Genomic DNA, 24891 nt, shown 5'->3' with positions numbered 1-24891 from the left:
TGAGAAATTTTAATTAGTCACTCTGTTATGGCTTATGCCATCTAATTGTTTTAACTAACACTAGATGGTGTTGATTTTTAAAATTGAAAATTAATATGAAAAGAAAATATTTTAATTGGGTTTTGCCTTATAAATGATAAATCTCAGTAGCCAATTCCAAAGTTTAGAAAGCTGGAGTCACTGAAGAAATGCAAATCAGTAGGGGCACCTGGGTGGCTTAGTCAGTTAAGCATCTGACTCGATTTCAGCTCAGGTCATGATCTCCGGGTTTGTGGGTTCAAGCCCTGCATCAGGCTCTGCAGTAGCAGTGCTTTCTACTGACAGTGCAGAGCCTGCCTTGGATTCTGTCTCCCTCTCTCTCTGCCCCTCCCCACTTGCTCTCTCTCTCTCTCAAAATAAATAAAAATAAACTTAAAAAAAGAAAGAAATAGGAATCACTAAATGGAGTTCAGGTGATTTAACAAAGTAAAATCATTTTCAAGCAATTGTGTGACTTTTCTCAATGAAAATTTTCTGAAAGCATTTTAGAATGTATTCACTTATTCAACCGACATTTAATGTGTGTCTGCTGTATACTGTGGTGTGCCAGGTCAGTATGGGCTGCCCGGCTACATCCGGTCACCCAGGCACTGCACTGTCGCTGCTTCAAAAGCCGTGAAGTTGGCTTGGCAGAGGCATATTAGACATATTAGACACTGGTAGTAGTAAGGAGGGAACTAACTTTAAAGGGCTCGGGATATAAATTTCTCTAATATACTGTAAATGGATAAATCACCTGCATTTTAGTAGTATTGACAGTGAATTTATTCTTTTATTTGAAAATTTTTTTAATGTTATTTATTTTTGAGAGAGAGAATGAGAATGGGAGGGGCAGAGAGAGAGAGAGGAAGACACGGAGTCTGAAGCAGGCTCCAGGCTCTGAGCTGTCAGCACAGAGCCTGAAGCGGGGCTATATACATATGTGTGTGTGTGTGTGTGTGTGTGTGTATATATATACATATATATATATGTATATATAAATGTACTTTATGTTAAAACACTTTTATTTACTCATGTCCTCCAAATGTAATTATTATTTACCAACAGTTGTTTCCATTAAAAGATACCAGATGAGGCGCCTGGGTGGCTCAGTCAGTTGAGCATTCAACTTCTGCTCAGGTCATGATCTCATGGTTCGTGGGTTTGAGCCCTGCATCGGGCTCTGTGCTGACAGCTCAGAGCCTGGAGCCTGCTTCAGATTCAGTGTTCCCTTCTCCCCCACGCACACTCAGTTTCTCTCTGTCTCAATAATAAATAAAAACCTAAAAACAATTAAAAGATACCAGAACTGTGGCACACCATATAGCCGTTAAAAAGAGTGAGGTCCATCCATTTCTGATACAGAAAGATGTCAATAGAAGAGAAACCAGCAAAGTTTTAGAAGAGTATGTAAAATAAAATCATTTTTGAAGAAGAAAACAATATGTGAGGATCAATATCTATGTATGTACATGTATAATACATATGAAAAGGAAAAAATCTGGAAAAGACACACTCCAAAGTATTTCTCTTGATTACTTGGAGTGCTGGAGGGGATTGGTGGTAACAGGCCATTTTCCTTTCTTGACTGTTTATTTTTCTATATTTTCTGAGTTTCTTTTTAATGATGAATATGTATCTCTTTAAACTGAACATATATTATAAAATGCAAATAAAAATAAAAAATAATCATTGGACAACATTAAAGCTATAACAGATAAGATACAAAAAATCAAGGTAAAATAAGTAAAGTTTTGAACTGAATCGAAAAAAATCTAGACAGAAGAATTAAAAGTCTATATTTTCAGAGCCAGTTTACCTTTTCTTAAACTTTGTTATTATGTAGACAGACTGATTGATTCTGCTTTTCCAGTGAAAAGCTGAATCAGCTCTATTCGCCCTAAATGGGCACTTAAAATCCAGTAAGGAAATGAACACCGTCTACTTTAGAACAGTGCATGAGCTCATTTTTTTTAAAACTCCTCCAAACCTGTGGTTTGTTCTTATCCCATATGGTGATAACAATAATGGGATGTAAAACAGCTTCTTTTCTAACTTCCAGGAAAATTCTTAAATTGGTTACCATTTTATAGTCTTCTTTTTACAATAAATAATTATAGATATTACTCAGGTGAATGGAAGTCCCTCTAAAACCATTTTTGTCCACTTCCCTGCTCCTACTAAAAACTCTCTAACAGATGATTGTCTTTCAGTATTAAAATTCTTCATAAAACAAAACTCTGCAGCTTCTAGGAGCATTCCATCCTGCTGTATAACAGAATATTTAACTTTCAGACTGTTTGAAATGCTATAAAGAATTTCAAACCCAAATCCGTATCATTTGTATTGGCAACTTTGAGCTGAAACTCAAATAATTTGCAATTGTTATCAGGTTATATTTGCAAATCACAAGTATTTTAAAAATAAATATAAAATTTTGAGAGGCATTCATTTCTCATATTTTTTAGCATCTTACCAGTCAGCACTGATTTGCCCTAGGAAAATAGCACATTAACTACATCTGATTTATTCTTTCTGTAGTGTACATTCAGAGGTGGTGGTGAGAGTGGTGATGATGATGATGATGGTGGTGATGGTGATGATGATGATGATTGTGATGATAATGACGATGGTGGTGGTGATGATGATGATAATGACAGTGATGGTGGTGGTGATGGTGATGATAATGACAATGACAGTAATGATGATATTGAAGATGGTGATGGTGATGGTGATGATGATGAAAGCTACTCGAAGCATGCATGTACTTACCATAGTAGGTTTATTGTGTGCCAGGCACTGTTCTTAGTACTTTACATGTATTAACTCATTTAATCCTCACAACAACCATAGTAGGTACTACTGTTGTTCCCATTTTCACATAAGGAAACCACAGCATAGGCATTAAGTAACTTGCCCCAGGTCCCACCTATTACTGAGTGGCAGAGCCAGGCACGAAGAACTCTCTCCCAGCCAGCGTACAATACACTCTTAACATGCATGGCATATTGCAGAAAGTCTGCTCCCCGTACAACCTAGGAAGTATTTCCAGTTCTCCTCTTAACATTCTGGCTACACATTGCCCTTAGCAGTTCTTCCAGAAGGAAAGTAATTCACCTGTTAAATATTTAACAGTGTTTTTCAAGAAACATCTATAAACCATTTACAGTTTATAAGAGGCTGAATGGGAGGTCGAGATTCTCAAATAGAATTCACCAATATCCATCACCATCTCAGAATGAGGAATTTTTCCATTTTACCTTTTGAACTGGTACCCTCCACAAGAATGAAGCACTTCTAGAAAACGTCTCCCTACCCTCCCCTGCTCACATCCCCCAAAACTAACACAGCTTCCTTCAAACTGGTGCCTTCACCAAAGCCACTTTTCATATCTGTAAATCTTTCAAAAACATTAGCAGCATGGAGACCTGGATTTCGGGGGGCACCGTGTGGGGACGTGTTCTATAAAGTGCCTTCTGATTGACAGAGCCTCCCTCCCTTGATTACAGCTGTGCACCTGTGAAGGCTGTCAGACAGCGCTCTGAAAACCTCCTCCTTTTCCTAGCCCTTACATGGTTGTCCTCGGAAGGGCTCTTTGGCATCTCATACTGGCCGCATGGAGACTAGGGCAGGTGTCTGTGGGTAGTGCGACCTGGGCATGGATTGCTCTGCTAAGAAGGCCTACCTGTTCTTTCCTACAGAGCAGCTTTGCCTGTGTTCAGGTCTCCAATCTTCCTCTTCTTCTTTTTTGTTAAGTTTACATATTTATTTTGAGAGTAAGAGCGCACGCGCACATGTGCGCCCACATAAGTGGGGCAGGGGAAGAGAAAGAGGGAGAGAGAATTTCAGGCAGGCTCCATGCTGTCAGTGCAAAGCCCAGCATGGGGCTGGATCCCACAAGCTGTGAGATCATGACCTGAGCCTAAATTAAGAGTCAGATGCTTAACCATGTGAGCCACCCAGACACCCTTACGGCTCTAGTCTTCTTTGTGGGTTATTGGGAACACTTCATGGATATTGAAGAATCTCACTCCTTATCTAGTATGCACAGTGAATACAGGGATGCAGGGTGTTGATTAGTTTTTAAATAATTTTTGTTTACATTAATAAATAAACCTCCATGCAAATCCAGCAGAGTGTAGCTGAATGAATCAATCTAAAAAGTTATTGCATGCAAATTAAAGCAAAAATGTGATACCATTTTTTCCCTTGTTGGTAAAAGAGAAAATTTGGTAATACCAAGTAGGGGTACTCTCTTACTTTTAGAGGGAATTGAAGGTAAATTGACATTGCTTATCAAATTTAAAATGTATGTGTGCTTTAATCAAGAGTCTTTCTTTGAGGATTCTGTCCTACAAAAGCATTCACTTATATATACAAGGATCCACATACAATACAACTTAGCTGTCTGCCAGAAAGGGAATAGTTAAATAATGGGATATACACACGCAGGAGCACAGTTCAGGGATGAGAAAGAATGACATGGGGTCCGGTATGCTGACATAGGGAGTGGTTCCATGAAGTGTTGAGAGAAGAAAAGAAAGTTGCAGAATAATATGTGTAATACGATACCATTTCTGTAACCAAAATTAGAAAAAACTCTCAGAAGATTCACCAAGTCGTGAACAGTAGTTAATCCTTGGTAAGGGAAGGGATATGAGACAGAGGACTGACTTTTTATTATATGTATAATGGCGGCATTTGAGTTTTCTATTTTATTTATTTTTAATGTTTATTTACTTTTAAGAGAGAGATAGTGTGCGGGCAGGGGAGGGGCAGAGAGAGAGGGAAACACAGAGCCCAATGTGGGGCTCAAACTCACGAGTTATGACATTAGGACCTGAGTCAAAATCACACGCTTAACTGACTGAGCCACCCAGGCGCTCCTGAGTTTTTTTTACAAGTACCTATATCTTAATACCTTTTTAACGAAAAGAGTCAAAAGTTTGTGAGACGTCTTAAATCAACATCAAAAATTCTAAAAGCCACTCTGTAGTCCTGATACCTCATTTACTTATGAAAATACGTGTGTCAAGTACTTGAGGCAGTGCCGGATATAATTGTAAATAGTTATAAATTGTAAACAATTGTATTCATTCCATACATTCTATTCTGTACATCCTTAGATTTTAGATGATTTCATGTTAGGTTGGAGATTAATTTGGATTATTGAAGAGGGCTTCTTGTTACGTTTTTAAGTATACCCTTTAAAAAAATTTTTTTTAGGGGCACCTGAGTGGCTCAGTTGGTTATGTGTCAGACTTTGGCTCAAGTCATGATCTCACGGTTCATGGGTTCAAGCCCTGCATTGGGCTCTGTGCTGACAGCTAGATCAGAGCCTGGAGCCTGCTTCGGATTCTGTATCTCCCTCCCTCTCTGACCCTCCCCTGCTTGTGCTGTCTCTCTCTGTCTCTCAAAAAAACATAAAAAATTAAAAAAAATTTTTAATGTTTATTTTTGAAAGAGACAGGAGAGGGACAGGGATAGAGGGAGACACAGAATCCGAAGCAGGCTCCAGGCTCTGAGCTGTCAGCACAGAGCCTGAAGCAGGGCTTGACCCCACGAACCATGAACTCATGACCTGAGCTGAAGTCAGCTGCCTAACCATCTGAGCCACCCAAGTGCCCCTCTTGTTACTTTTTTAACGCTCAAGGATATGATAAACAGTATTAACATCATGAAACCAGTGCAGATAACCAAAGTCATAGTCGAGAAAGTTGCTTTACCCGTTTCTGTTTTCCTCCCAAATCATATTTTTCCTAAGAGTTGATGTTTCCTTTTCCTGTGTTTCCAAATTGTCTTGTAAATTTCACATCAGTTCTCTCTTATTTGAAGGCCATTTTTAATAAAGATGAGATCATCAATTCAAAGGAAACTATAAATAGAGAGTCCCAAAGCTATTTACAGACTCAGGCACTGAGTGCTTGGCACACTCGCAAGCAAAGGGATTTACTCCAGGATCCTGCACTCAGTTTACATGTGTGTTCCACATTATAAACCGCTCCACTGTGCTATGGCTGTCACCCCATTGTGACTTAGTCCTGAAGAGTTGAAGTCACAGATAAAGCTTTGGAGGAATAAAATAACCTGTTGCAGTGTTTGCTAAAGACTGATAAGTTATTTCTGTTGATTATATTTTGTGTGACAATACCATGTTCATTGACAGTTATGTGTGGTGATATATCTGCAGATTCTTCGCATAATCTTTATTTCTGTAACAACATTCATTCTAAAAATACATACTTTCTTGTATACATCATTACTTAGACTCTATTTGCCTTCTTGAATTTCAGTCTAGGTAGTCTTTTCTAGGTCTCTAAGGTGTAATAGTTTCCACTATGCAACTGTCAGTCTGATGCTGATATACCCAGGTTACACGGGCCTTTACAGACAATTTCATGTAAATCTGCAGTTGTTTGTCTCAATTAAATATAGATTTTTAGAGTGATCAGGGACAGTTCTCTGTTTCTTGACTTCTGCCTAACTTTTTTTGGACAGGTTTTGTTTCCTTTGTTTCTTCACCTCATTTATTATTTTAGACCCTATAAAATATTGGTCTTAAAAATTGGTATGGTTAGCATAGTCACTACATACATACACTACATAGCATACACTAGTCACTGAAGGCTAGGCATAATGTTTGACCATCTTAGTTCATGACTTTTTACTATTTGGACCACATTTATGTATTCATTCAACAAAAGATGAAGCCTCTGGTGTAGAGAAACAAGGTGTAAACAAACAAAAAAATTGTTTAACATCTCAGCTGATTAAGTACAATAAAGAAAAAATAGGATGTTGGACTACGGAGTAATGGCGGAAAGGCTGCCATCTTAGATAAATGCCCGGTGAAGCTCTCCTTTGTCAAGATCATCTCGGAACAGAGACGCAAACGAAGTCAGGGTAGAGCCATGGAGATGTCAGGCAGATGAGATTTTCAAGCAGAGGGAGCAGCGAGTGTTCAAGCTCCAAAGTAGAAACTCGCTTGGCATATTCGAGAAAGTACAAGGAGAGTGGTATAATTAGAGCAGAGTGGGCAAGGACAGAGGAGCTGACGTCTGATCGTCTGATCGGTGGGACCACATCATGTAGCGTCTTGACGGATGATTGTGAACATAAGAGAGAGGTGATTTGATTCATGGTCAAAGAGTACACCCCCGACTGTATGCAGGTACTAATAAAAGTGTGGATGTCACGGACTAAACTTCTTGGATAGTAAGCAGCCCAACCCAGCAAGAAATACATTTTGTAACATTACCAAATTCTAGTTTATTCTTCTTTCACATGCTTGAGTAGTAATGGTCTCTCTAACTTAGCAGAGTTTCCTTGTGGCGGGCCAAGCAGAGGAGATCATTGTTCTAATTTGAATATAATGAAAGGACTCTGGCCAGGTTGTTACCCAAAAAAGCTGCCCAGGTGACATGGTATCAATGCAGAGAACTGAAGACTAAGTGTTTCAGAAGACTCCGCACATATAAATCCTTATTCTGGGAACACTCCCCACCCCTTCCAAATTTTGGAGGAATTTAAGACTTTCATGTAGGATCAGGTCAAGACTAGGATAATTTTTAAAATGGTAGTGGATCCTCCCCTTAAGTCCATTGATACTTTTCAGGGTGGGAGTAAATAATGCATATCTCACTATCCTTAATCTTGACAGGCCCTCAATATAAAACTAGTTCTAGGAGAAGAGTAGTCTAGGGGTATAGTGGATTCTGGAAACCCTCAGCAGAGATAGGCCTACTGCAGCAGCCAGTCCCTGCAGGAGATGTTTGTGAAGTGTCTGCATGGATTTCTTCTTTTGAAAGAGACACTCTTAAAGGTGTATAAAGTTTAACCAGAAATCCAAAGATGAAAACATGTTGTAAGACCTTCACTGTCTAGAACTGTTATATCATTAGGAAGTATTACTCTAGCAGTAAATTGCAAAGAATGAAAAATGCAGACCTGTAATATATGGTCCCTTCTAAGCAGACTAAATATTTCATATCAGGAATAGATTTTTTTTCCCATAAATTATGGTGTTTATAGATGGTATAGAAAGATGAAGCTGATATCCAGAGCACAGAAGATGACCAATGTAACAAAAATTTTTAAGATTACTAGTTTCAGTAAATTTTGTCCACACAAATGTATTTGACCACAGGTTTGTTTTGAGGAGGATTAATTTGAGGGGTAATTACAGTCCTGTTTTGCAGAAAGATTTAGGCAATACCAGCGCTACATCTGTGTAAAATCTCATAATTTAGTTTAATTTTAATAATTTAATTTTCCTGTGGCTATTAACCTGTATAGAATAAATATTTGTTAGATATTATGTTCCATATTACTCTAGTAAGGAAGAGACTGTGTGTGCTTACAGGTGTAGATGTGTGTGCTTACAGGTGTAGATGTGTGTGCTTACGGGTGTAGACACATAGTGATGCCCAATACTTAAACCGCTATAATTATTGAATTACAAAATAGTGTTTTTGAACTCTTCAGATCATTTTTATTTTCAAGTCTAAGAACATTGGATTTTGAATCCTGGTTCCTACCCTCTCTTTTGAAGTAAAGTAAATGACTCATACAGGCAAAGCTTTGAGAAACTAAGCTTTCACTAACCCCTTAATAGTGGGGAGGTTTCCTATGTGTCAGGAGCCTTCAGGATCCTTCCTTCCCTCAAACCAGAAAGGACACTCATACCTGATTTTCCACTGAAGGGAAAAGAGTTGTGTCACTGGGTAAGGCTTAGGGATAGGACAGAAGTATTGTTGAATCCACTACTTGCTAATAAGTAACAAACAAAAAGTTTTAAAACTTACTACCTTGTTTTCTAGACTTATGAAATGTATATGAATGTTACAACGTCATCTCTTGCCCAAATGGCTTTATCAGAATATCTCTGGTTTCAAAATGCTCACCTTCAAACTTCTTGTCTCTCTCTCAGCCTCTCTTACCAGAATTTCAGAAGTGTAATCTCATGACCTAGTAATTTTTTACTCAGTTTCAAGAAAGCACTAGAGAAATAATTTCCTTGCTGTCATGTTTTACCTCGTCTTCCCATCTTTAAAAAAATAATAACGGAAACATTAGGTTGGTAGTATGACATTAAAGAGTAAAGAAGGCAAGGAATGTGTGGCAGAATTGATGTTAATATCAACATAAATATTCAGGGTAAAATCTACTTGTTCAACTGGGCAACTCATACTGAGTATACTCAAAACTCTTTGGGGATATAAAATCATACCTTATTTATACTTCTAATAATTTTTATTCATATCTTCCCAGGCTCCAGCCATATGATCATGAAATCATTATGGCAAAGCATAGATCAGGAGTTCAGATACCTAATTCAGTTCTGAAAATTAACTTAGAAAAAAAGAGAAATAAAAGTAAACGAACCTCTTGTAACCTTCAAATCATCCTCCCGAGGTTTTCTTTTCATGTAATGCCAAATAAGTGCCAAATACACTTACTTAACACTACCTGTAGTCAGAGCTGTCATTTAAGTAACCTGACAAACGTGGAAAATCTACGGAATTTGCCAGCAAACGTTTTTCTTGTGGCTAACTTACTAATTCTATTCTAAATTACTGATATCAACTTAAGCATAACATTTATGTAGCTTTTTATGATTGTTCCGCTAGAAAGAATATTTCGGTACTTAATCCTGTAATAAAATGTGAGAACATAATCAGGTTGAATATCTATGCCTTTTCATCTTTTCCATTTCTGTTCAAATAGAAGTATTTTCATAATAGTTACTACAGTAGAACTGAGTTTCCATATTAAATCTTTTTTGTATTTGACCCTATTTCTCGTTTGAAAATTCAAGGGTGTTTGTCATGTTGTTTTCTACTGACAATAACTACTAATGGACTAAGTGATATTCTACATAATTTTTCTTTTAATTGATTTTAAAAGCTACTAAAATGAACCAGTTTTGAACAATCTCAGTTATCTTAGTTATAAACCTTTTTATTTAAAAATATATATCGGAAATATATATTTCCACCTTTGAAATATGTTATATCCATTTGTGTGCAGGTCATCTCACCTGGGTTTTCTCTTTTCTGTTTTTGTTGTTGTTGTTGTTAAAATGTTCAATTCAGGTTCTACATGGTCAGCTATTATGAGCGGAATCACAGAATAGCCGTTGGAGCTCGCCATGGTTCAGTGGCCCTGTACGACATCCGGACTGGAAAATGTCAGGTAAATAAATCATTGCGACTTCCTCTCCATAACGTGTGGAAGTTATTGAAAGGAGTGGGAGACGAGCACTTCACCAGTTGACGTGCTGAGCTGCTGGAACATTATGGATAATGCCAGAGGGATCAATAGTTTAATGAAGGACTCAAAGAATATAGAGTCCTACTGTCTTTAGTCACTGGCGACGGAGGGCGGCCACAGATGGGTTCATAACAGAGCCCGGAAGAAGGTGGCCCTGCTCACCAGCTACTTGGCAATAAATCTCTTCTTTCAAACAAAGTTTTTGATTCTCCTGTTTTTGCCATGTGTCTCTGAAAAAATTTGGATGATACATCATGTTGATTAATAACTAACCAAAAATTAATTTCCTAAGTAAAATGAGGTATTTGGCGATTATAAGACAACACTCTAGCCAGACTTTAAGAAGAAAATCACAACAGCATTGAGTGCAGCTCTATAAGAAAGAGACTGATGAGATAATGTATTATTTTTTGTACTTTTACGACTCCTTGTTTACTTTTATAATGAAAGCATTATATTATATATTATATTATTGCTTATGAAGTTCTTGATTTTTATTTTCATCCTGACCTCTGGATTCTCAAAATGTGCCAGTAGGTTAAACAGGGCACATCTGGCCCTGTTCTAGATAGAAGTGACTCAAAACTCTGAGACTTTAAATCTCTTTATCCCAGAGGTCATACTATTAGCAAATGGCAAAACCAACGCTAAGCTCCACTGCGATTATGGTAAATTTATACTGCTCCTTCATAAATAGTTCCAAGTCATAACTTCTGATGTTTCATTGTAGCATTTATCAGTGTTGATCTATTTTTGGCCATCATAGGAATTATATTCAGCTGTCTTAGGTTAGCATGTATTCAGCTGTATTAGGAATTTCAACTGTATCATGAAGAAATTCATAAGGCTATAGTTAAAAGTTTAAACTGCTTCTTAAATTCAATGAGCATTTAATTTATTCTCCAAAATCTTCCCTGATTGCTTTACATGAAACAGTTGTTCTAAGAAATGGTAACAGATGTTAGGGGTCAGACAAGTTTAGGGGAGTCTATTGGAATGTTGAGCACTTTAAGTTTTTTTTTTTTAATTTTATATTGAAAAAGATATAGAGAGCAAGTGGGGGAGGGGAAGAGAGAGACAGGATACCAACCAGGCTCTGTGCCTTTAGTACATTTAGGCATTTTAGTGGCCCCGTGATTTTTTTCCTACTTAGCTCCTTGATTTTGATACCCCAAGTTGTCATTAGTGTTGTATGATTGAGTAACCTTTGCCTTGTGGCTCTGTATGAAAGTAAAGGTTACCCTTTCATCTAATCACTCAGAACAAGAAAATGAAGCTCAATCTCTAAACTCAGTCTTCACTCCTTTTGCCAGTTACCAGTTATGTCTAGCGACAGTGACACTTCAGGGATTCTCATAACTCTTATGTGGTGTCAGTGTTGTAGTATTTGAGATCAGTGAGTCAACAGTTGAAACAGAATACACAAGTAAAGTCATCATGTTCAGAAACGATGTCTTCTTAGAAGTGAACCCAAGGACTGGGAGTTTTGAACTGGGAATGCAGTAACGCATTTCCTGAGTTAGCTCTCGGCATCAGTTAGCACAGAGAGGGGGACAGTCTCTCTAGCGTGAGCGAAGACGCAGAGATACGACATGAACCATGTAGAGAGGATAACCAGTAAATTCTCTGGACTCTAAGGGTGGGATTCCGATTCGGCAGAACGATCAGGCAGAACCACCGCACAGGGACTCACAGCTGACCTGAGCTGTGACATGCGCCATGCTCCGAGAGGACCTGCACGGGCCCAGTGAGGGAGTGGAGGAGGCACGTGTAGGGTCCCTGTCACTGTTCCTACATTGCTTGATAAAGGCTAGAACAGAAACACTAAATCCCTGTCCCTTACCCTTTGGCGTTGGCTGCTGCTGTTTTGTTTTTGTTTTCATCCATGTTCTCTCTACTTGTTCTTCCCAAACATAATAGAAGATGATACAAAGCCACAGAGTAAATATGTGTATCTGTCTGGAACACGACTTTCAGTGCAGTGTAACCCCTGCCTCAGTGTGCCTGCCCCATTTCAGTGCATCCACATGCGTTGCTTGGAGGATGTGCTCGTTGTCTGTGGTGCTGGTACACTGCAGGAGCAGAAGTGAGTTGTTGTAGCCACTGAGGACCATACACTGTACGGTCCACAAAGCCGAAAATGTTTACTCTACGGCCCCTTACAGAAAAAGCGTGCTGCCCTGCACCTTGGCCGACCGAGGAGGGAGGGTTAACTAATGGAACTGCGAAGTCAGTGAGAACGCTGGAGTGCAATACATCAGAGAAGAACACTTGGAAACTGTGTGACTCGAAGCCCACCTCCACCACCTACGCGTCTCCTAACCTTAGGGAAGCTTCTTAACCTCTCTGAGCTGAAGTTTCCCCACCGCCGATGGTGACAGGAAGTGTTACTGTGAGAAGCACGTCATGTAATTTATGTGAAATTCTTAGCACGGTGCCTGCCGGGCAGTTAGTCTTCAGTAAGCGTTGATCGTTGTCATATTCACATACGCTTGGAAATCCGTCCCACGGCAATGAAGTTACATTAATGTTAGAGAACATGCAAGGCCACTTGAAAGACCAGGGTCTTTGTGGACTCTGGGGCTAGTCCACACTCCTCGGGGAGGAGCCCTTTGATGGACAAGGTAGGCAGAGCGCCGTCGACCATGCGGGGATCTCCTTCCTAATGACAGGTCTTGCCTGTGATAGGAGGTAACTGACTCTCTGCTGATCATGGAAATCAGAACTTTGATGCAGTTCAGTAAAGTCCTGCTGTAGTGCTGACTACATTTTTACCTGACAACCGCTGGCAATTTAGGAATACACCTGGCTCGAGTTTTGCTTAATTAAAAAGATAAGAAAAGTAACTCCCTAGGGAGGACTTAAATTTTGTTGGTAGGCAGTGTTCTTGATAAGCAGGTTAATGAAGTTCCATGAATCCTTAGGGCTACAGGTTTGTGTGTGGTTAAATCAGCAACAAAAGTCCTTCCTCTGGCAATATCTACCTTTGGTTTGGCAGACTCGATAGCATGTCTCACCGATTTTCCCATCTCTTTGAAACACATTCTTTGTAATAAATAACTGCTGGCTCTGCGCCAGTTCTCTGACGTTCGCACTGTGTCACTGGGAGGTATCTGATCCACTTTGGTAAATCTAGATACTTAACTTTCTTTGACCATAGTGTTAGAGAAAAGGCAGTGATGTCTGACAGAAAGTATGGCTGGAGTCATCTAAACCTTAAGTTAAGAGAACTTTATTCCTGAAAAGTTTAAGTTCCTTCAAAGACTGACTCATTGGGGGGGGGTGGAACACCTCATTTTTAAAAAATTTATAATAGTTTATTGTCAAATTTGTTTCCATATAACACCCAGTGCCCCTCCCCAAAAGTGCCCCCCTCCATGACCATCACCCCATTCTCCCTCTCTCCCTCCATCCTCGGTTCGTTTTCAATATTCAATAGTCTCTCATGATTTGCATTCCTCTCTCTCACCAACTTTCTTTCCCCTTTCCCTCCCTATGGTCTTCTGTTAGGTTTCTCCTGTTAGACCTATGAGGGCAAACATATGGTATCTGTCCTTCTCCACCTGACTTATTTCGCTTAGCATGACTCCCTCGAGGTCCATCCATTTTGCTACAAATGGCCAGATTTCATTCTTTCTCATTGCCATGTAGTATTCCATTGTGTGTATACACCACATCTTCTTGATCCATTCATCAGGTGATGGACATTTAGGCTCTTTCCATGATTTGGCTGTTGTAGAAAGTGCCTCTATGAACATTGGGGTACATGAAAACGCCTCATTTTTGAAGCTCACTTTTTAGTGCCTAGAACATAGTGGGGGGGGATGGGGGTGGCTCAGTGGTTAAGCAGCTGACTTCGGCTCAGGTCATGATCGTAGTTCATGAGTTCAAGCCCCACATCAGGCTCCATGCTGACAATGTGGAGCCTGGAACCTGCTTTGGGTTCTGTGTCTCCCTCTCTCTCTGCCCCTCCCTCGCTCACCTCTGTCCTTCACTCTCTCAAAAATAAATAAACATTAACAAAAAATTTTTTAAAGAACATAGTGGATGCATAATAAAATACATGTTGATCAAATAAAATGCCCTGAATCTTTGGAGTAAAAAAATATAGTAAGAAGCATTGTATGACATGGTAAATTAAAAAAAAAAAAGAAGTCCTCTTAATTATATTAAGTATATATTTGTAATCTTAGGCAGAGTTATATTTTGCTATGTCAGAAACCCTCCCTCTCTCCTTCCTCTAACTGTTGTTTCTAAGGGATATCTTATAGGACCCTTTTTCAGAAATAAGCACAGAGAACCTCTTTCTTACAAGTCATGAAAAGTACCTATGTGTATCTTGGTGAATCCGTCTTTACTGACTCCATTTTTTATAATCTTTTCTGTATCCATCTTGGTTTTGTCCTTTCTCTCACGAGTGTGCGGGTCGAACGAGTGGTCCGTAGATCCTCCTCTGCCCCATGCCTTCTAGCTTCCACTGAAACCACACACCAGACTTCACCGGGGTTCTCTTGCCCACACCGTGGCCAGGGGGTCCCTCTGCTCACACTCTCTCCTCTCGTGACTTCCGTAGCTCTATCATTCGTCTTCATTTTTCATTTTACCATAGCCTTGGCTGGTTTTCTTAATTTCTTGGGGTACGCTAAATGTTAACTCCTTTTTTATATATAAATCTTTAAAAACGGATTTATTTATTTTGAGAGGGGTGGGGTAGAGAGGGAGAGAGAGAATGAATTCCAAGCGGGCACCGTGCTGTCAGCGTGCCCAATGTGGGGCTTGAACTCACAAACTGTGAGATCATGTTCTGAGCCAAAACCGAGAGCCAGACATGTAAGCAACGGAGCCCCCGACCCCTACTGTTTATTCTTACTGCTCTGCTGCCCAGAGCCCTAGTTCCTTCACTTCTCTGTTCTTTTTCCTGACTTTGGCTAAGAATCCATACATTATCATTGACTATTCCTTTTAGCAGGTGAGACAGATCAGGTCTGCAGCCTGGGCTCAGCCTAAACTCCAGCCCCAAGGCTTTTATCTGCTAGACATTTCCATTTCACTATCTTGTCATTGTTTCAGATTCAGTGTTTTAGAAAATATCTCTAAACTTTTTTATGTTTTTTATTTATTTTTGAGAGACAGAGAGAGACAGTGCAAGCAGGGGAGGGTCAGAGAGAGAGGGAGACAGAATCTGAAGCAGGCTCCAGGCTCTGAGCTAGCTGTCAGCACAGAGCCCGATGTGGGGCTCGAACCCACGAACCGTGAGATCATGACCTGAGCCAAAGTCAGACGCTTAACCGACTGAGCCACCCAGGTGCCCCTAGAAAATCTCTCTAAGGCTACATTCTACCAGCTTCTTTTCTAACCTGCCTTGTTCTGTTAATGGCCCAATTATATAATGATGTCACGATTCTTATTCCTTGTCCTTCACCCATTCATATCCAATCAGTGAGTTCAGTCAACTTTTCTTAGCAATATACCTGAAATCTACCTTTTCCTCTGCTAACATTCTAAATTAGGCTCTTGACCTGTGCTTCATTGCCTTTGAGATTCTGGCTTTGATCATCATACATAATCTCCTCCTCCTCCGAGCTACACTTTATTCAATAACACTGTCCTGTGCTGTCCCGGTCAGGGTCTTCTTCCAGTGTACATAGGGAGCATTGAGAAATACCTGGTGGGTGATTTGTTGCAAACACAGTGAAGATTTCAAGAAACACCCCTTTCCAATTACACTTCTCTTTAGATGTACAGATGTGTATACTCAAAGGTGACGCACTACTGATTAACAAAAATACTGAGGATAATCCACACTAAAATAATGAAAATTGGCCATGTTTTCATTAATGTTTCTATTGAAATTTATTTTCCTTTGACCTTCCTTTGTATTCCTTACACCCACCGTAAGCTACAGGACCCTCTCAAATTCTTTACGTTATACCATATTTCTGGCTTGGATAAATTATAATTACTTCTTTGATAGTATTTGATACCAAATTTGATATTAAAATTAAATAGCAAGTTATATATTTTCTCTTACTTATTAGAGAAGATTCAGGAGCCGGACTGACTTGAGTTTGAATCCTTGCTCAGTTCTTATTAGCTTTGTGGCCTGAGCAAGGTACTTAAAATTCTCTATGCTTTAGTTTTTTTGGCTACACAATGTACACAATAACTCTCATAACATTGTGTTGTAAAGATTAAAAGAATAAATATATACAAAGCAAATGTCAGCCAATAGTAAGGGCTTAAAAACTATTATTATTTACTCAGTTAAATAATCAGTCAACCTCATTCTGTTCGTGCCTACTGTTGTGCCTTTATACCAACTTTATACCAAGGAGCTCCATTACCATTTCTTTCTTAGGATTTTCTTTGCGGCTGTTTCCAGGACTACTTGATTAATCTTACAAGTAGACTAAAGGGAATATCAAACCAAGTAATTAGACTGACTGATCTGGCCTCATCCATTTATGTTTATCAGCTGTTCTTTTGTTGATCCTGATTTTCCATACCATTAATCTGTTGGTTGTCCCACTGATCATTTTTTTCAATGATTTTTTAAAAAATCATTACAAATACTACTTCTGATGTTACTGCTATATTAGAATCTTTTCAAGTAGAGTCATTTTAGGCCGATTTTTGAATATACTATTCTCCACTGCCAGCGTTGCTCAGTTTTTGGCCCGCCTGATTGCATATACGTAAAGTCTTCTATTGAATCACACCTGGATTTGCTTTTAAGGACTTTATTACTATATAATTTCCCACAGCTGTTTTCTTCATCCTTTTTAAGATATAAAAGACTATGTCAGTAATTCAACCATTTGATTATTATTTTCAGTTTCTCATTTGTTAGCGTATTGTTTTTTGTAGGTTCCCTTGGTTTCAGCAGGAATAGTTGTGAATGTTCTCATCCTCCCTCATTTGCATATCATCTATTCCTTATCCCTTTATTACTTATCTATTGAAATTCAGTCTAGTTCACTTATAAACCTACCTTTTTATGTAAATCACAAGCCATTTTTATGCTTCATAGGTGGGTGGCTGCTTTTATAACTCAAAAGAAGACTGTGGTTAGAATCTTAACTGGTTTTTATTAGGTTTAAAGTTGGTGTAAAATTTTTTATTCTGCTTCGTCTCTGAATCAGGAACCTACCTGATTCCATTTCTTCTTTTTGCCAGCATAAAGCTTCCCATAAGTTTTTTCTCTCTTGACAGAAGTATTTTGTTTTCTTTGACAATAATCTACTGATACCTAGCCAGTCAAAATTGAGTAATTTGTGTAATTTCCGTCCTTCCCGTGAGAAATCTAGATACAGTGATTGAATGATTAGCATTTACCGGAAAGCAAGAGAAGAGGAAGATGGGTAGCAGCTGGTGAAAGGGGAAGTCTACCTGCTTTTTCTCTGGCATTCCATTTTTTTCCCAAAATGAATTATATTGATTGCTTCTTTCAATTATAAATGTAATTCATGTTCACTTAAAAAATAACCTGGAGCAATAACAAAATATTTAAAGTGGAAAGTTAAAGTCTACTCTGACCTGTAGCTTAGAGTTAATTCCCGTTTTAGCTGTTTGTCATGAATACTTTGAGTCTTGTTTCTATAATATACAAATAGTATTATTCCCTCCCTCTCTCCCAGTATAATAGTTTCCTGCAATCTGTTTTTGTTTTTACTTAGCAATGTTTTATCTTTTCCTGTAAGTCCATGTATCTCATTCAATAATAGCAAGTATGTAATCAATGCCCACTTAGCTGAAAATAAAACAGGCGTCGATCCTGCCCTCAACGGGCTTCTGTTCTAGTGAGAGGAGAGGAGACAAACAAGAGCTAACAAGGAAATCTCAGGCAGTGGGGGGGTAGCACAGTGGAATGAGCGGGTGCCTGCGTCAGGGGCTCAGGGACAAGCACATTGAGGGGACGGCATGTAACCTCAGACTGTGCCACCATCTAGAGGAAGGGTATTACAAAGAGCAGGTGGTCCAGAGAGTGAGGTCAGAATAACATTTGAAAAGTTTGGGGAACAGAAAAAAGGCAAGTGTAGAGGGCACTGATTTTGTGAGCAAGTGGAAGATAGACTTGAGATGGAGCTGGACAGGAAGGAAAGAATTCTGATCCAGAAGGCCAGGATGGGGATCTCAGATTTTATTCTAGTGTGATGAAATGTCTTTAGCAGATTTTAAGCAGGGAAGCTATATGATCTGGGTTTTTTTCTTTATTTGTTGTTTTTGGAAGGCTTTTGTTCTTTATTTCACAACATTGGATTCATAGGAAATACACTACTCTGCAAGTTAAAAAAACAAAATCTTAATAATGCATCATAGCTAGACTTCCCGGGTGAAAAACATTAATCTAGCATGATCCTTATAAAATATAAAATACTTTATTTTTTTAATTTGTAAAATACTTTAGAAAACTATTTTTCTGTTGATGAAATATTCAATTCAAATTGAATCTAGCTTTGCATTCTTATGAACAAGGATGCAGTAAACATCTTTGAATATATGTCTTTATATACCAGTACTTTTCTCTCTGTAAGATAGGTTCTAGAAATCGGAATTGGTGTGATCCATTTTTATTTGAAAAGATTGCTTGCTGCTGAGGTGGGAGTAGCCATCAGCTGTTGGATTGTTCACATGCAGGTGCAGCGCGGGACAGTTAAGGGGAGGCGGCGGTGAGACAGGAGAATTCAGGGTGATTCAGGTGTGAGTCATGAGTCGCTATTGCAGATGGATTCTGACGCCGTAACAACCAGGAGAGAAGCAGGCTGGGAGTAGGAATGAAGCTCAGGACTTCCGCATTGGACATCCTGAGTGCACAGGGCTGTTTGAAGCTGTTCGGATGCCTGCATAGTATTCCAAAAACAGATGTAGGGGTGCCTGGATGGCTCAGTCGGTTGAGCATATCTGGCTTTGGCTCAGGTCATGATCTCACGGTTCGTGGGTTCGAGCCCCACATCGGGCTCTGTGCTGGCAGCTAGCTCAGAGCCTGGAGCCTGTTTCTGATTCTGTGTCTCCCCCTTTCTCTGACCCTCCCCTGCTCACGCCATCTCTCTGTCTCACAAAAATAAATAAAACATTAAAAAATATGTATAAAAAAACAAAACACAGATGTGGGAGAATTCATTAACCAGTCCTCAATTAATTAACAGTGATTGCCTTTCTCACCATTACAAATAGTGTTGCATTGAATGGCCTGATTTATATAACTTTTTATGCCTATCTGATTTTTTAGAGTAAATTCCTGGTTGTGGAGCACTAAGTCAGAAGATTTGTGCATCTGATTGTCAGAATGCTCTGAAACTCTGAAACTGCCTGCAGTGGACGGGCATTAGTTTCTTCACAACCTCCCTAATATTCATGTGAATCACAAACAGAATGACTCTTGAACCACAATTGTTCTTATAAAGAATGAAGCCCCACAGTTGGTCTGTTTTGCCCTCTGTATTTGTCATCATGTACCACAGACAGTTTATTCATTTATTGAGAAGTTATCATTCATTTTATCTTTTAAAATATTTTACAAAAATAAAATTAAAATTAAAAAATTTTTATGATGGCTCTTCTCTGTACCAAGCACCATATTATATGCAAGATAGCAACAAAATAAATATGAACTGGTCCTGCCCTCTGGGAATTTATGATCTGGTATGGAAGATAAGACATAAACCCATAAATTAAAATACTGTGATCATCCTTTCTAGCAGAGCAATCTAGAATGCTGTGGAGACTTGCTTAGGAGTCTTGGGAGAACTGTCTAGAAGGGTTCTCTAAAGGAGAGGGCATCTGAATTGAGCCATTTATGATTAGAAGTCAAAGAGGAAGGGCCAGGGACATTACGCCAGGTGGAAGGCATAATCTACAGTAACTTAGAACATCTGCAAAGCCCAGAGGACCAAGGAAGCATAAGGGATATTTGATTGTCAAAAACCAAGAGCTGTTGTCCCAGATTCTGTGAATTGTTCCTGTTATAGCAATTTTCCGATTAGCATTACACCTGGAATTGCATAAATCTTATGTGAAGACAGTTTTTCCCAGTAGATCAGTAGAGACAGCCTTATCTGTGACTTATTAAATACTAAGTCAGTAACAGATTTTGTAAGGTTGTATGGCATTAGCAAAGTGTTAAAGAAACAACTGAATGCTGGCATTTTCCATAAATAATATTTTTTTTGGAAAAGGGAGCTTGGCAAGATATGAAAATGTTTTCAGAGTGAGATTTCAAGCACTCTAGTGAAAATAAACCGGTATAATTTTCCATAATACATTTAATTTTGGCAGGCACTCTAAGGCTACTATATATCAAAGAAAGCTAATATTCAAGACTTAGCAAAAATGTCAGCAAACACACCTACGTTAGTGGAAGTTTGGAAAACAATATGTTCGTCTCTCTAAAAACTAACACAGGTTTTACTAGCAGTTAGAAGGAGCTATGGACCCCAGGGACCAGGCAGACAGTAAGACGGATGTTTCTTTAAAGCAGAGTTTTGGAGCTTCCAGCACAGTTTCCACTGAGCAGAAGTCTGTAACGCTTATACATCAAGGGCACTTATGTGGTGATTGCAGAAACTGCAGTGACAATTGACTACAGTACTTAGTCAGACTGTGACATTTTAGGTATTTTCTTCCCGCTCTCAGCAGCTAGTTTTGTGGCAGGCGCTCCCGATGACATTCTGGAGCAACAACCAGAAATATGGCAGCGGGGGTGATAATAAGATGAATCGTTGGGGAAGACAATGGCTTCCCGACATCGTGTTGAAGAATTACCCAACACGCTTCCTGTTTTGAAAGTGAAATGCTATTTAGAGAAGAAATCTCTAGGAAGGGAAACAGATATCTGGAGCAATGCTTGAAATCAGACCATCATTTATTCTGAAAGTTGAAACACTTCTGAAGAATATTTTGAACTGTGTATTTTTCTGTTGCTTATCTACCCTTATCACTCACTGAGTGTTTTTTTTTTTTTATGTCTGTGTTATATTTTGAATGGTAGTATTCAGGATTTTTGCACCAAGAAGGAAAATTAAAATATTTGGTAATATCTGTAACTGACGTCAGTCAGAGAATTCTGTGTACAAGCCCAGCAATTATTACAAGCATTTCAACATCCTTGCAAAAGCATTAGGTAGACTAAAATTTATTTTTAATCTCAAATTCACATGTTATCTACACTCCTAAAGGCCATTCAATTTCCTTGTTAGCTGTCTCTTCTTCCACTTAACACATAAAAACAATGGAAGTGCGCATGTGTGTGTATATATGTATGCTCGTGTATTTAGACATCCCATGTATATTTAGTCCATAAAACTGGAAATATTAAGTGAGTCACGGAACAGTGAATTCATTCTGGATGCACGGCTTTGTCATCATTATATCCACTCTTGACATGTAAAGTACTTAGAACAAGGGCTGGCATGTAGTAATCATTCAATAAATGTGATTCATAAATTCTTTAAAACATATATGAGGACCAGACTCTATAGCTGATGATAGGTTCTGAAAAGATGTTGATGATTTAAATGAGCTTGCTGTCAAAATTTGGTAGCTCCCATCTTAAATAGAGCTGCTGATGGAGTTCACTCTGCGTGCGGGAGGAGGTCAGAGGAGGCACTATAAAAGCCCCCGGATCTAGCAGAGTCAGCTCCAGAAGTTGCTCAGTTAATCTGAAATGTTGCTCAAGGGTGGAGTCATGTAAAATGATGATGTACCTTAAACATTTCATTTTAATATAAATCCTGTCAAGATAGTTTTGTTTTTCATCTCTTGATGTGAGACCAAGCCTCTTTCTTTCTATAATTGAACCACTGATTATACTTCTAGAACATTCTTCCTGGACCATACCATCTTCTGTTTAAGTAAGTTTAGAAATTAAAGATGCATGATGGGAGCCGAAGGACGCTTAGCCAACTGAGCCACCGAGGTGCCCCAGAAATGTTTACATTTTAAACGCTACTCTCTGCAAACCAGCAGTGCAAGCCTTTAGGAAAACTCTATGTGCTATTCTCCTCGCACGGTAGGGGCAGAACTGGGAGCAGACGGACAGGGGGAAGGGGCCGTGGCACCTGTGTAGACAGACAACCTATAGCTCAGATCCTGTCAGTGGTGCCATGTGGAATTGTGGACCTACTGTTGGCTGATCTTCTGATTTTTCAAGATAGCTGAAAACCTGGGTTTTTATCCAAAAACCTCCTAGTTTTGCAGTGCTAGCGACTGATTTAACAGTCTTTAGAGTGCATAAATCAATACTATGCTGCATGTGTAGTGGTGCATCCAGAGAGACTGTTGGGGAAGAGTTTGAAGCAGGAGCGACGAGATCAGGTACTCCGTTTTGGAAGTTTGGGGCTGCAGGGGAGGAACTAAAGGAAGTTTGTTCCATGGGGCTTCAGTGACGGTCCAAGCAGCAGTTGATCAGGGCTTAAAAGGCATCTGTGGTGGCCAAGTGAAGAAAAGAGGTAGGAAGCATGATAGGGAACAAACAGATTCTGAAAAGCCTTAAAATACCTATACTATAGGTAGTATGTATAGTAAATACACTTAAGTATAGACACTAAATTAATATAAAGTGATGCCATAAGGAAAAAGTAAAAACCACATTTTCTGAAAAAACTTTAGAAAGGGATGGCTGTGTATAAGCTGATGGAGAAGATATCATATAAAAAGGTTTAGGAGGTATCTGGCTGGCTCAGTTGGTGGAGCATGTGGCTCTTGATCTCAGGGTTGAGGGTTCGAGCCCCATGCTGGGTGTGGAGATTACTTAAAAATAAAATCTTAAAAGATTTTGGTTAGTCATAGAGAGGAATTTTTAAAATAAAGCAAAACAATCGTGGAATTGTTGGAAAGACTTACTAGGATATTTCATCTCAAAGTAACAGCAGTCACAAAAAATGATTTTTTTAATGTTCATTTTTGAGAGAGAGAGGGAGAGAAAGACCGTGATTCAGGGGAGAGGCAGGGAGGGAGACACAGAGTCCAAAGCAGGCTCCAGGCTCTGAGCTGTCAGCATGGAGCCCAATGTGGACTTAAACCCACACACACTGAGATCATGATCTGAGCCAAAGTCAGATGCTTAACCAACTGAGCCATCTAGGTGACCCAAGAGAGGCCTTAAATTAAAGAACTTACGATTCTGTGTAAGAAGACATCCAGAAGTAGCTGGTAATGTGAACAGCTCAATGGTATGGTCAGGGGCCCCAGTTTCTCTCTGTTTTGCTGTGTTCGGTGTGTTGGTCTTAGGCTGACGGCCACCACTGAGCTGGCCCCCTCTGCAGAGACACCGTCCAGAGGCAATAAGTAAACGCCCGCCCTGACAAAACCTCATGTCTCAATTGGCCAGAATTGTATCACATACCCATTTTTAAACCTGCTGCTGGCAAAGAGAATGGAATTATCATGACTGATGAATTGAAATTCCTCCCGGAGATAGCAAGAAGCCTGTCATCTTCTCTGAACACAGGGGTTTGGCCTCAGGAAGGCAACCAATCTCTTAAAACCAGTGTCCTTACCTGTAAAATGGGAATAATCTAAGATCTTCATGATGATTAATTAAGCTAACATATATAAGATATTTAGTGTCAAGACATTTTTTTAATTTATAATAGTTTATTATCAAATTGGTTTCCACATAACACCCAGTGCTTCTCCCCACAAGTGCCCCCCTCCATGACCACCACCTCCTTCCCCCCTCCCCCTTCAGTCCTCGGTTTGTTTTCGGTATTCAGTAGTCTCTCATGGTTTGTGTCCCTCCCTCTCCCCAGCTTTCTTTCCCCCTTCCCCTCCCTATGGTCCTCTGTTGGGTTTCTCCTGTTAGACCTATGAGTGCAAACATATGGTATCTATCCTTCTCCGCCTGACTTATTTCACTTAGCATGACACCCTCAAGGTCCATCCACTTTGCTACATGTGGCCAGATTTCATTCTTTCTCATTGCCATGTAATACTCCATTTAAGTGTTCAGGAAATGGTCATGGTTGAGTTCATTAATAGTCATCTTTAAAGTTTCAAGTTTCTGAACTTGCAAGAGACTTAGTCTTGGTTTAAGAATAAAACTCATGGGGCACCTGGGTGGCTCAGTCTGTTAAGCATCTGACTTCAGGTCAGGTCTTGGTCTCATGGTTTGTGAGTTCGAGCCCTGAGTCAGGTTCTTCGCTTACAGCTTGGAGCCTGGAGCCTGCTTTGGATTCTGTGTCTCCCTCTTAGTTCTCTCTCAAAAATAAATAAACATTAAAAAAAAAATTTAAGAATAAAAACTCTTGAGACACATGTGGGTAGCTCAGTTGGTTGGGCATATGACTCTTGGTTCCAATTCAGGTCTTACAGTCTATGGGTTTGAGCCCTGCGCTGGGCTTGGCACTGGCAGTGTGAAGTCTGCTTGGGATTCTCTCTCCCTCTGCCCCTTCCCTGCTCGCTCGCTCGCTCTCTCTCTCTCTCTCTCTCTCAAAATAAATATAAATAAATTTTTAAAAAAAGAATAAAACTCTTGAGTTACCTGGCTGACTCAGTCGATAGAGCTGGTAACTCTTGATCTTAGAGTCATGAGTTCAAGCCCCACATTGAGGGGTAGAGTTTTCTTAAAAATAATGATAATAATAAATAATTTTTTTAATTTAA

The 24891-nt window shown here is 39.4% G+C and overlaps 1 protein-coding gene across 1 annotated transcript in view; it reads left to right on the top strand.

The window, feature by feature from the left end:
* Positions 1-24891, top strand: part of WDR7 (WD repeat domain 7) — a 345923-nt gene that overhangs the window by 269575 nt on the left and 51457 nt on the right. The window contains exon 26 of the mRNA XM_029921300.1: positions 10113-10212. Within this exon, the coding sequence (XP_029777160.1) occupies positions 10113-10212 (100 nt within the window). The remainder of the gene's footprint in view (positions 1-10112; positions 10213-24891) is intronic.

Source organism: Suricata suricatta, chromosome 14 (genome assembly GCF_006229205.1).
Source record: "Suricata suricatta isolate VVHF042 chromosome 14, meerkat_22Aug2017_6uvM2_HiC, whole genome shotgun sequence".
Lineage (NCBI taxonomy): Eukaryota > Metazoa > Chordata > Mammalia > Carnivora > Herpestidae > Suricata > Suricata suricatta.
The sequence above is the reverse complement of the archived record's forward strand: the minus strand, read 5'-3'. Positions and strand labels throughout refer to the sequence as shown.